Below are 12,531 nucleotides of genomic sequence, written 5' to 3'. Positions count from 1 at the left end.
ACCAGTGAGTTTTACTTCAGACAACACTCACAAAATGCTGGTGGAACGCAGCAGGCCAGACAGCATCTATAAGAAGCACTGTCAACATTTCGGGCCGAGATCCTTCATCAAGACTAACCGAAAGGAAAGATAGTAAGAGATTTGAAAGTAGTGGGGGGAGGGGAAATGCGAAATGATAGGAGAAGACCGGAGGGGGTGGGATGAAGCTAAGAGCTGGAAAGGTGATTGGTGAAAGTGAATCAGAGCTGGAGAAGGGAAAGAATCATGGGACGGGAGGCCTCAGGAGAAAGAAAGGGGGGGAGCACCAGCGGGAGATGGAGAATAGGCAAACAACTAAATATGTCAGGGCTGGGGTAAGAAAGGGAGGAAGGGCATTAATGGAAGTTAGAGAAGTCAATGTTCATGCCATCAGGTTGGGGGCTACCCAGCCGGTATATAAGGTGTTGTTCCTCCAACCTGAGTTTGGATTCATTTTGACAGTAGAGGAGGCCATGCATAAACATATCAGAATGGGAATGGGACGTGGAATTAAAATGTGTGGCCACTGGGAGATCCTGCTTTCTCTGGCGGACCGAGCATAGGTGTTCAGCGAAACGGTCTCCCAGTCTGCGTCGGGTCTCACCAAAATGTAAAAGGCCACACCGGGAGCACCGGATGCAGTATACCACACCAGCCAACTCACAGGTGAAGTGTCGCCTCACCTGGAAGGACTGTCTGGGGCCCTGAATGGTGGTGAGGGAGGAAGTGTAAGGACAGGTGTAGCACTTGTTCCGTTTACAAGGATAAGTGCCAGGAGGGAGATCGGTGGGAAGGGATGGGGGGGGGGGGGACGAGTGGACAAGGGAGTCGCGTAGGGAGCGATCCCTGTGGAAAGCGGGGGGGGGGGGGGGAGGGAAAGATGTGCTTGGTAGTGGGATCCCGTTGGAGGTGGCAGAAGTTACAGAGAATTATACGTTGAACCTGGAGGCTAGTGGGGTGGTAGGTGAGGACAAGGGGAACCCTATCCCAAGTGGGGTGGCGGGCAGATGGGGTGAGGGCAGATGTGCGGGAAATGGGAGAAATGCGTTTGAGAGCAGAGCTGATGGTGGAAGAAGGGAAGCCCCTTTGTTTAAAAAAGGAAGACATCTCCTTCGTCCTGGAATGAAAAGCCTCATCCTGAGAGCAGATGAAGCAGACACAGAGGAATTGTGAGAAGGGGATAGCATTTTTGCAAGAGACAGGGTTTTACTTCAGTGCTGGGCAGGTTGTAAAAGATCCTGAGAGGCAGGATTTATGAGCTTTTGGAGACGTAATCTGATTAACAATAGTCAGCATGACTTTGTCATGGTGCAGGTCATGTCTTACAAACCTGATTGAATTCTTTGAGGATGTAACAAAACACGTTGATGAAGATAGAACAGTGGATGTAGTGTATATGGATTTCAGTAAGGCATTTGATAAGGTTCCCCATGCAAGGCCCCTTCAGAAAGTAATGAGGCATGAGATCCAAGGAGACCTTGCTTTGTGAATCCAGAATTGGCTTGAACACAGAAGGCAAACAGTAGTTGTGGATGGCAGGAATCCGTTCTGGGATCCTGGATGAGGAAGTAGAAGGGAGGGTTAGTAAGCCTGCCAATGACACAAAAGTTAGGGGTGTTGTGGATAGTCTGGAGGATTGTCAGAAACTATAGCGCAACATTGAAAGGATGCAGAACTGGGCTGAGAAGTGGCAGATGGAGTTCAACCCAGGTAAGTGGTTTATTTCAGTAGGTCAAACCTGAAGACAGAATATAATATTAATGGTAAGTCTCTTGGCAGTGTGGAGGATCAGTGAGATCTTGGGGCCTGTGTCCACAGGACACTCAAACTGCTGCACAGGTTGACAGTGTTGCTAAGGAGGCACATGGTGTGTTGGCCCTCATCACCCATGACATTGAGTTCAAGAGGCATGAGGTAATGTTACAGCTATACAAGACCTTAGTTAGACCCCACTTGGAGTACTGTGTTCAGTTCTGGTTACCTCATTACAGAAAGGATATGGATACTATAGAGAGAGTGCAGGGGAGCTTTACAAGGATGTGGCCTGGATTGGAGAACTTGCCTTACTAGAATCAGTTGAGTGAACTTGGCCTTTTCTCCTTGGAGCAACAGAGAATGAGAGGTGATCTGATAGAGGCATATAAGATGATGAGAGGCATAGATCGTGTGGATAGCCAGAGGCTTTTTCCCCAGGGCTGAACTGATTAACAAGAGGGTGCATAGTTTTAAGGTGCTTGGAAGTAGGTACAAGGGGGATGTCAGAGGTAAGTTTTTCCACACAGTGGTGGGTGCGTGCAAAGCACTGCCAGTGAAGGTGGTTGAGGTGCATACATGGGGTCTTTTAAGAGACTCTTAGATAAGTACATGGAGCTTAGATAAATAGAGAGCTATGCGGTAGGGAAATCCTAGGCACTTTCGAGAGTACATTACATGGTCGGCACAACATTGTGGGCCGAAGGGCCTGTAATGTGCTGTAAATTTCTAAGTTTCTAACAGTATTTGTCTATTTGTCCTTTTTTTAAAAATTCTGTTTACCCTTTGGTCACACTTTTATTAAACTATTAACATACTGATTTGTTTCTCATATGGGTTGTGGACCAATTAAAGCATATAAATCATTTATAGTCATCATTTTGAAATTATATGAGTGTTATCCAACTCATTGGGAGATTAAAAACTACTTTATACAAAAAATCAGCTGAACAAAGCTATCAGATAATCTGTGACAAGCACTGGACCAAAATGAACAAATTGCTAGAGGAAACACGAGGAAATCTGCAGATGCTGGAAATTCAAACAACAACACACACAAAATGCTGGTGGAACACAGCAGGCCAGGCAGCATCTATGGGGAGAAGCGCTGTCGACGTTTCGGGCCGAGACCCTTCGTCCTGATGAAGGGTCTCGGCCCGAAACGTTGACAGCGTTTCTCCCTATAAATTGCTAGAGGAACTCATGGAATCAAACTGTATCCATGGAAGCAAAAGAATGTGTTGAGATCCTGCATCAAAACTGTAACGGGAAGGTAGTCAATATGAAGAGGCTAGAGGGAGGGTTAAGAAAGGGGCTGGTAGGTGAGGTGGTGGAAGAAGAACTGGGAGTTTAGAGACAGGGCTGATGGGTGATAAATGGGTATCGATAGGAAGAAGAAATGGGTGGACAGAGCAGGCTTTGGGCATGGGAGAAGGGGGCATGGTAGGAGAGGGAAGGCAGAGAGGGAAATGAACCTTGCTGCTGCAGATTCCAGCATCTGCTATATTGTTTCTCCATATTACTGAACCACAATGTTCAGAATGGCTAATTAATTGTACACTCACTTTGATCACTTCTTCACAACACAGACTGGTTGAAGTCCTGCATTTGGAATCTTTTTGGTACTCAGCAATGATGCATAAAGTCTCAGGCTGAAATATTTACCCCTCTGCGTTACAGTTCTAGACAGAAGTGCCACAGTCATACAGCTAGAAGAACCACTGCTTCAGAATGGCAGAGACCCAGTTTCAATCCTGACCAGAATATTGTTTGCACATTTACCCGTTTTCTGTGTGGGTTTTGTTCAGGTGCATTAGTTTTCTCCCACATCCCAAAGACTGGCAGATTGTCTGTTAACTGTAAACAGCTTGGAACGTGTAAGTAAGTGGTAAACTAAGGAGAGGCGTGAGGATGAAATTGAGATTAAATTTATTTACTGTAAATTACATGTAAATGCATGATCGACCATCAGTGCTCTGAACTGTTTGTTTCTTTGCTGTATCTCTCAATCTATTTGTGTAGTTTTTATTTCATCAGTTTCTTGTATTTAAGTTGCAACTGCAGGTTTTCTCAACCATCCAAGAAATCTGTTCAACAAGTTGTTATCAGATCCTTTGGTCTTGGTTTTATATTCTAACAATTAAAATTCCCAGATTCCATAGAATTCTTCCTGTAAATAAAAATTTAGAATGTCTTTCATTTCCAGTTTATGGATTCTTAATTTAATGTTTATTTTAATTTATTCCATTTATAGGATGTGGGCATCGCCAGCTAAGCCACCATTATTGCCATCCCTAGTTGCCCTTAAGAAGATGGTGATAAGCTGCCTTCTTGAACCACTGCAATCCCTAAGGTGTAGGTATACCCACAACACTGTTAGGGAGGGAATATGTGAGTTAATATGGGGATTTTTATGGGGGAAGTTGTTTCTGCCTGAGTGCCAATTATTTATCAAGTGTCCCAGATGACTAAAACTGATAACATTCAACAATTCATTCTGATAAATCACGAGACCAAAAATATGTATCCATTATTTGGGCACAACTCCAGTACCTCTATCGAGCAACTTCATGCTATTTAATTTCTTGTGATTTTCCTGACTTTTTTATTTCAGGACTCAAGTATTAAAGGACAATTGATATATATTTTTTTTTTAACTTTTGAACTACTGGGGTTCCCTGGGATATAAAAGACCTAACAGAAACTGACTTTATGCATACTCTGTCATTCATGCTTTGTTGGTCTAACAAATAATAAAATGCTTTGTAATATTTATTAAAACTGGATGTTATACATGTTCCAATTTAATCGTGTGCAGTGTTAGGGTGAACCTCAAAGACAACTGATGAAATGAAAAGTCATGGAAGTGACAGTAGAGTGGTGAGTACCTGCAGAAAACAGACCACAGTGTGATGCAATATTGAGGCAAACTGAAGGACAGGCTCAACTATTTTGGGTAATGCATTTTTATCTTGGCTTTGTGGAAAATCGGTTCTAAAAAATTTGGTTTATAGAGGATTCTCAAGAATTAAAACTATTTCATTCTGCTCAATGTTGATGTAAAGATCTTAGCTAAAGTTTTGGCTCATAGATTAGAAACCGCTATTCCCTCCATTATCTCTGATGACCAAACAGGCTTTATTAAAAACCGTCTCCCTTTTTTTAACATTCGGCGTCTATTTAATATCTTATACTCAGCTCCAACTGGGACTCCTGAATGCGTTATTTCCCTTGATGCGGAGAAAGCATTTGATCGTATAGAGTGGAACTACCTTTTTGCAGTCTTAGAAAAATTTGACCTCGGCCAAAGTTTCATCTCTTGGATCCAATTGCTGTACCTGTGTCCTACTGCTTCTGTTTTAACTAATTTTCAGAAATCCCAAGTATTTAATCTCAAACGTGGCACCCGTCAGGGATGCCCCTTAAGTCCCTTTCTCTTTGATTTGGCTATAGAACTTCTGGCCATAGCATTTCGAAACTGTCCTGAATTGACCGGGATTTGGAGAGGGGGTGTTGAGCATAAAGTTTCTCTCTATGCTGATGACTTATTACTCTTTCTCTCAAATCCATCTACATCCTTACCTCTAATGTTTTCACCTCTTGACCAGTTTAGCCAGATCTCTGGCTATAAACTTAATTTACATAAGAGTGAACTTTTCCCAATTAATAAAGAAGCACAAGAACTAACATTTCGTGATCTCCCTTTTAAAGTAGTCCATAATCAATTTACTTATCTTGGAATTACAGTCACAAGGAAGTTTAAAGATCTCTTTCGTGAAAACTTTGCCAATCTTTCATATGCTATAAAACAGAGTCTGGTACAATGGTCACCTCTATCTATGTCTTTGGTAGGTCGTATTAATGTTGTTAAAATGTATGTTCTCCCCAAATTTTTATACTTATTTCAATCTATCCCAATTTTTATTCCTGAATCTTTTTTTGATTCCTTAGACTCTATTATTTTGTCATATCTGTGGCAGAATAAGCGCTCTAGAATTAATAAAATCCATCTCCAAAATTCTAAAAAAGAGGGTGGCATGGCTTTACCTAACTTTCGCTTATATTATTGGGCAGCTAATATACGTTGTGCTACCTTTTGGTCTTTCTTCCACGGCCAACCCGAGTGCCCTAACTGGGTGGCAATGGAGTTGAGCTCCACTAAAGAATTATCTATCTCTGCACTTCTTGGCTCTGCACTCCCTAGTAGTCTGCCCAGATCAATAGCTAATCCTCTTGTTAGACACACTTTGCGTATATGGGCTCAGTTCAGGAAATGCTATGGTTTCCAGGGGTTTTCCGTTTCCAGCCCTGTCGCACATAATCACCTTTTTTTACCTACTACGTACGATTCAGCATTCCATGTTTGGTATAGGAAGGGCATTAGACATTTTGAAGATCTTTTCATTGATAGTCGCTTCGCTTCTTTTCAGCAGCTCTCTGTTAAGTTCAACCTGCCTAATGCTCATTTTTTCAGATATCTCCAAATCCGACACTTTATTGCTCCTTTAATTCCTAACTTTCCTGAAATGCCTGCGAAAAATGCTATGGACCTATTTCTTTCCATTAATCCACTAGGTAAAGGGTTAATATCAATCATCCAAGATAAACTAGCAGCCTTACGACGGGCCCCTGTGGATAAAATTAAAATGGCCTGGGAGCAGGATTTAAATATCTCCTGGAGAGCGGGGACTCAGTTCTCAAATCGGTTAATTCAACCTCTCTTTGTGCTCGCCATTGCCTTTTACAGTTTAAGATTGTTCATAGAGCCCATATGCCTAAATCTAAACTATCTCGATTATACCCTGGCACTAATCCGCTCTGTGATAAACGCAAGAGGGGCATGGCCTCTCTCATCCATATGTACTGGTTCTGTCCTAGCTTGGAGAAATTCTGGAAAGATGTCTTCACTACGTTATCGTGTATTCTGAATCAGCACCTAGAACCAAACCCCTTAATTGCTCTGTTCGGTTTTTGGGGCAAGACAGATTTATGTCTGGGTCTGACCAAATGCCGAATACTATCCTTTGCCTCTCTCCTGGCTAGACGCTTGATCCTCCTTAGATGGAGAGATGTAGCCCCGCCCACTCATGCGCAATGGCTTAACGACATTATGGCCTGCTTGGACCTCGAAAAAATTCATTATTCAGTTCTTAATTCGGATCTAAAGTTCCATAAGGTCTGGAGACCTTTTATCGAGTACTTTCATAACCTTCTTCTTGACTAGGGTTTTTTTTTCTTTTTTTTTCTTCTTTTCGGTCCCTTGCTTTCAGCTCCCTTTTTTTTCTGGTAGTAGGCATTATTATCCTCTGTTGCTAAGTGTATTCACAGTCTGGGAGTTTGACTGTCCTGACTTATACTCTCTATATTGTGTTGTGGTCAGTCTGGAGTTGTTTTTTTCTTGTGTTGTGGGGTTTGGGGAGGACACTAAGCTTACTTGTCTTTAATTTAGGTGTTTTTTTGTTAAATTCTCTTCCTTTGTAGCATATTGTTATTGTATGCTTAATTTTGCACTGTATTAATGCTCCTCATTGGGATTTGGGGTTTTTAATTTGTAAAATGTTTTGAAAAACTAATTAAAACATTTTTTAAAAAAAACTATTTCATAACCCTGTGACTGCCTGGGTGCCAATTATTTTTCAAGTGGCCCAGACGAGTAAAACTGATAATATTCAACAATTCATTCTATTAAATCACTAGACAAAAAAAACAGAAGATTCTTATATTTTTACAATCTGAAACAAAACAAAGAAACTAACAGTTACATCAAAAGTGAGCATTATAAATATAGAGTTGCAATGAATGCCTTTTTGGATTTGATTATGTCACTCCTCTAAATTAGCTCAGTAACTCAGTTTTATCAGAGTTGACTCATAATTATCCATTCCTTCTTGTACTGTACTATTAAAAAAACCAGTAAAAATTACTTGTGATCCAAGCTGAAAATAAATTTTAATGCCACTGTGATTCTTCAATTTCTTCAAAGCAATACCAAACAAGCAAATACTTGAAATATGGGATTCCATATAAAACTAAACACTGCTTGTCTGATTTCAAACAGTGCTTTATAAGATATAAAACAATGAAAGTGTAAAACATTAGTACCTGTGCTAATTAAGGTCAGTTAGGAGATCTGAAGTTGAAAGCTGATAAAATGATAGAATGAAAGAAATAAGATAAAGTACATTCATGTAGAATACAAATACTAACGTAGATCTTTTAAACCAAATGATCATTCTCTGCAGTGTAAAATCCCATATAACCTACACTGTGAATATATCTTAAAATTAACTTTCCTGACTTACCAGTAGATTCCTTTTTTGTAGCTATTCGGTTAACAATATGCAGAGTAAGTAGGTCCCAGCTAACTGAAGAGTTCTGTTGAGGTGACACCAATGGTGCTAACAGTTTAAATTTGGACCTGAGCTTTCTCTTCTCAAAAAATTCCTTGAAAATGCAAGTAAAACTATCAGACATAAAGATCTTTCAATGGAACACATTCTGTTGAGCTCAAAACAGCTAACTAATTGAATCACATGTCTAAAGCTGTATTCTCTGGGCCTCAGAAACCATTAAGGGGCTAGCAGCTAGACATGGCAAATTATGATGTGACAGATTTTTTAAAAAAAACCAAAGTAGTAACTCCCTTAAAATTTAGTGTTTATGTACTCTGAATGGAGCTACTTGAGAGAATCAGACTATCACTGTATATAGCAGAGAGATACCCTTCAGAGTCTCAAAATAATAAAGGTAACAGGTAAAATTGAGCCATCAGGTCTCAATTTTTCATTTTAAATTTTTGCCTAACCTATTTGCCATATCTAACTGCATGCAGGCAAACTGATTCATCATATGTTGAATTCGTGACATGATGCAGGAACATTCTGTCAACCAATTGACTTTTAACTACCACAATAATATTGTCTGAGGCCAGGTATGGTTGACAAATAGTATATTCTGTCCTTAATTCCCACTGGCAACAATTCTATTAGGGCTTAATGATACCATGTCACCTTGATATTTCATCCTCAAATCTGAATTCAGCTTTTTCCCCTTCTATGTTGTGCGAGAAGTGATCCTGGGAGAAATCATACTTTTGTCACCTCCCATTTCTTTCTATAACTGTAAATTGACTAAGGAGCAGTAGCTAGCAACATACAATTTGATTCTCATTTTGAATAGGGTATTACCTTACAAGCTCCCATTTTGCCAAAGATACATTTACTATGGAACTACTGTACATCTTCTAAATTACAGCTAGGATTTTGCCAAAGCAATAATCTTGTGGTATCTAGATGCTTATATATCAGGACACCTATTAAAAACTGTTTACCAGTCAATAAATATTAACACTCACAGGGGCATAAGGTGACTCAATATATTTACTGCTGGTTTGTTACCTACAATAACTCAAACTGAATCTGTAGGTAACTTGTTGAATTAGCACAGGAGAAGGGTTAAAACAAGTTCTACCATTCATATTGACAAACATACATACGTATATCAAACTTCTGAATTTACTATTATGGGAGTTTTAAGGTATGCAAAGATATCCATAAATCAAGCGTTCTTAATATGGGAACAGCTTGTAATGAATCCCAAGTGTGCAACTAGTAATTGATTTTATCTTAAAATCAAAAAATATCAGGGGACACACTTAAAATGTTATTGGTTCTTACCTTTTGCTGCCTCTTCTGTTGCCTCAGTTTAATTCTGTTCCTATGTAAAATAAATTTCGTGCCATTACTCCACCAATGCACCATGGCTGTAATCTGTAACCTCTATAAAATGTACTAACTTCCATTTGCCTTAAAGACACCACCTTTCAAATCCAAAACTGTGAACACCAAGGACAGCAGATTCTCATAAATATCAATCACACATTATCCGATCTTAGAAGTACCAATAATCTACTTATTTGAAACTCCCTCCCTGTGCTGTGTAAGGACTTCCATCAAAATGAATCCTTCAGTTTAAGAATCTAGCACAAGTATATAATTATGAGGAGTTCAATAATTTCTCACAATGACAGCAATGGCCACAACCACAAATTAATTTAAATACAAAGGAACCTTTATGTTGTATAATGACAAAAAAATCTTCTCCCATGCTGCAGCTTTCCAGCATCCTCTGGAATATGTCTTACATTTTCATGAAAATCCACATGATAGCATGGCAAATGATTTTGACTACCACTACCATCACATTTCTATCCATTATGATCCTCATAGTGAGTTCATGATAAAATGTAAATCAGTAACACATATCTATTGACACTCAAATTTTACAACTGGGCAAACCTCTGGAAATTCACCGTCTAATATTCAAAAACCTCATCTGAACCCTAATTTCTTCTTCAGTACACAACAGGAGTCAGCAAGGTGAAATAAATTTTCAAAATAATGTGTCTTTAAAAGGTATTCAGAGACTGTAGAGATTGAGGTAGCATGAAGTAGCCTTGGTATCTCATTTGGCAGTCAGGATGTATTTGTGGGAGAAATGCAGTAACTTAAATCAGTTCTTCAAAGGGTCATTACACACTACATACTCATTGGCTTAAGGCCAAAGACAGTGCACTCATATTGAATAAAAATAACAGTACAGCAATAGGCCCTTCAGCTCAGTGTTGTGCCAAACCAATTGAACTTCAGCATCTAAACTCTATTAAATTATATTTAATTGAAAACAGCGGAAGTCCAATCCATAAGAACCTCCAGTCGGTGTTTCAGGCCCATTAATCAACATCCTCTATTATAAGCAAGCTAATTTTGAATCCAACAGGCAATGTCATGCATTTTAATTTTCTGGGTGAGCCTACTACGAGGGACCCTGTTGGATGCATTATTAAAATCCACCTAGACCTCATTCATGGCTCAACCTTCATCAATCAATTTTATCACTTGCTTAAAAAAATCAATAAACTTCATAAAACCATTCTGTAATTTCCAGGTTTACTCCTATTTCTCTTATTGAACAAAGGAATAGTGTCAGCAAAACAACTGCTCTCCAAGACCTCAGCTGTGGCTAGAGAAAACATAATGATCTTGGTCAAGGCCCCAGAATTTCATCACTTGCCTCTCTGAATAACCTGGGCATTCCCATCAGGTCCTGGGATCTTATCCACCTTTGACAGACCCAACACCACTGCTTTTATTATCTCAAAATTTCCAAGCATATATTATCATTCTCCACACTGATCTCATTACTCTTGGTAAATATCCTTGGCAAAGTACTTATTTAGGAGAATACATACACAACGCTGGAAGAACTCAGCAGGTCAGGCAGCATCCGTGAGAAAAGAGTAGCCAACATTTCGGGCCGAGACTCTTCATCAGGAATGGGTGGAAGAGAGGGCCGAAGCCCAGTAATAGAGATAGGGGAGGGGGTAGGGCCTAGAGGCGCCAGGTGGAAAACCAATCAGAGGAAAGATAAAGGGGGGAGGGGATAAGCATGAAAGAACTGTAGAGATAAAGAAGCAGAAAGTTGAAAGGGGAGAAAGGCAGAGAGGAATCCCTCCCCCTACCCCAGGTCCCTCTCTGCCTCTCTCCCCTTTCAACTTTCGGCTTCTTTATCTCTACAGTTCTTTCATGCTTATCCCCTCCCCCTTTTATCTTTCCTCTGATTGGTTTTCCACCTGGCGCCTCTAGGCCCTACCCCCTCCCCTATCTCTGTTACTGGGCTTCGGCCCTCTCTTCTCCCCCCTCCCCCCATTCCTGATGAAGGGTCTCGGCCCGAAACGTTGGCTACTCTTTTCTCACGGATGCTGCCTGACCTGCTGAGTTCTTCCAGCATTGTGTACGTATTCTTTGATCCACAGCATCTGCAGTTGTATTTTTGTGTTTTGACTTATTTAGGAAAGCCCACATATTCCTCCTCCAAGCACATGTTCTCTTCTTTAGCACTGAGTAGCTCTACCATCTTCCTGGTCTTACTCTCTAGATACATGTATAGAATGGCTTAGAATTCTCTTTAAAGATGGAAAGTTTTGTTAATTTTATTCTTTTTGGTTTTGTAATTTTTTTTTAATATATTTTTTTTAGGTAAAAACAATTTTTCTCCTAGGCCACGTATGCCAAACAGATGGAATAGCACAAATAAGTATGTATTCACTTTTTTTCTGTTTCCTGACACATACTCAAATATAATACTATTACTTGTATTTACACATCAATAGAAATGGACATCATTTTCTCAAGCCAGCATTTTAACATACATTTTCTTGTTTCTGTTGGCACCTCTAGCACTCTGATGTCACTATTAAATGCACCATCATCTTCAGATGTAGCCAGCAAGGCTTTACAGAACAGTCTTGTTAAAGCACAGGGTCGATCTTAAAGCACAGAGAACCGGAAAGTGTCAAACGAAAGACCAAAATTGTTTATCACTTAGAACTATGGAATTTAGACAATAAAACCAAAAGATATTGGAACAGAATTAGACCATTTGGCCCATTGTGTCTGCTCTTCATGATGATCCATTTTCCCTCTAACCCCCAATCTCCTGTCTTCTCCTGTATCGCTTTATGGCCTGACCAATCAAGAATCTATTAACCTCTGCCTTAAATATACATAAAGACTTGGCCCCCACAGCTGCTTGGAGCAATGAATTCCAGATTCACCACTCCCTAGCGAAAGAAATGCCTCCTCACCTTCATTCTAAAAGGACGCCCCCCCCACCCCCCCCCCCCATTCAGAAGCTCTGTTTTTTGGTCTTAGACTCTCTCACCAGAGAAAACATCCTCGTCTCGGCCCGAAACGTCAACAT

The 12,531-nt window shown here is 40.1% G+C and overlaps 1 protein-coding gene across 1 annotated transcript in view; it reads left to right on the top strand.

Moving 5' to 3' along the window:
• Window positions 1–4,614, top strand: part of LOC140738647 (proton myo-inositol cotransporter-like) — a 209,156-nt gene extending 204,542 nt beyond the window's left edge. Inside the window, exon 12 of the mRNA XM_073066268.1 lies at window positions 4,589–4,614. Coding sequence (XP_072922369.1) covers window positions 4,589–4,599 — 11 coding nt within the window. The 3' untranslated portion in view covers window positions 4,600–4,614. The remainder of the gene's footprint in view (window positions 1–4,588) is intronic.
• Window positions 4,615–12,531: the final 7,917 nt, after the last annotated feature.

This window comes from Hemitrygon akajei, chromosome 14, assembly GCF_048418815.1.
Source record: "Hemitrygon akajei chromosome 14, sHemAka1.3, whole genome shotgun sequence".
Taxonomy (NCBI): Eukaryota; Metazoa; Chordata; class Chondrichthyes; order Myliobatiformes; family Dasyatidae; genus Hemitrygon; species Hemitrygon akajei.
Note: the sequence above shows the minus strand (reverse complement) of the source record. Positions and strands in the feature narration are given on the sequence as shown.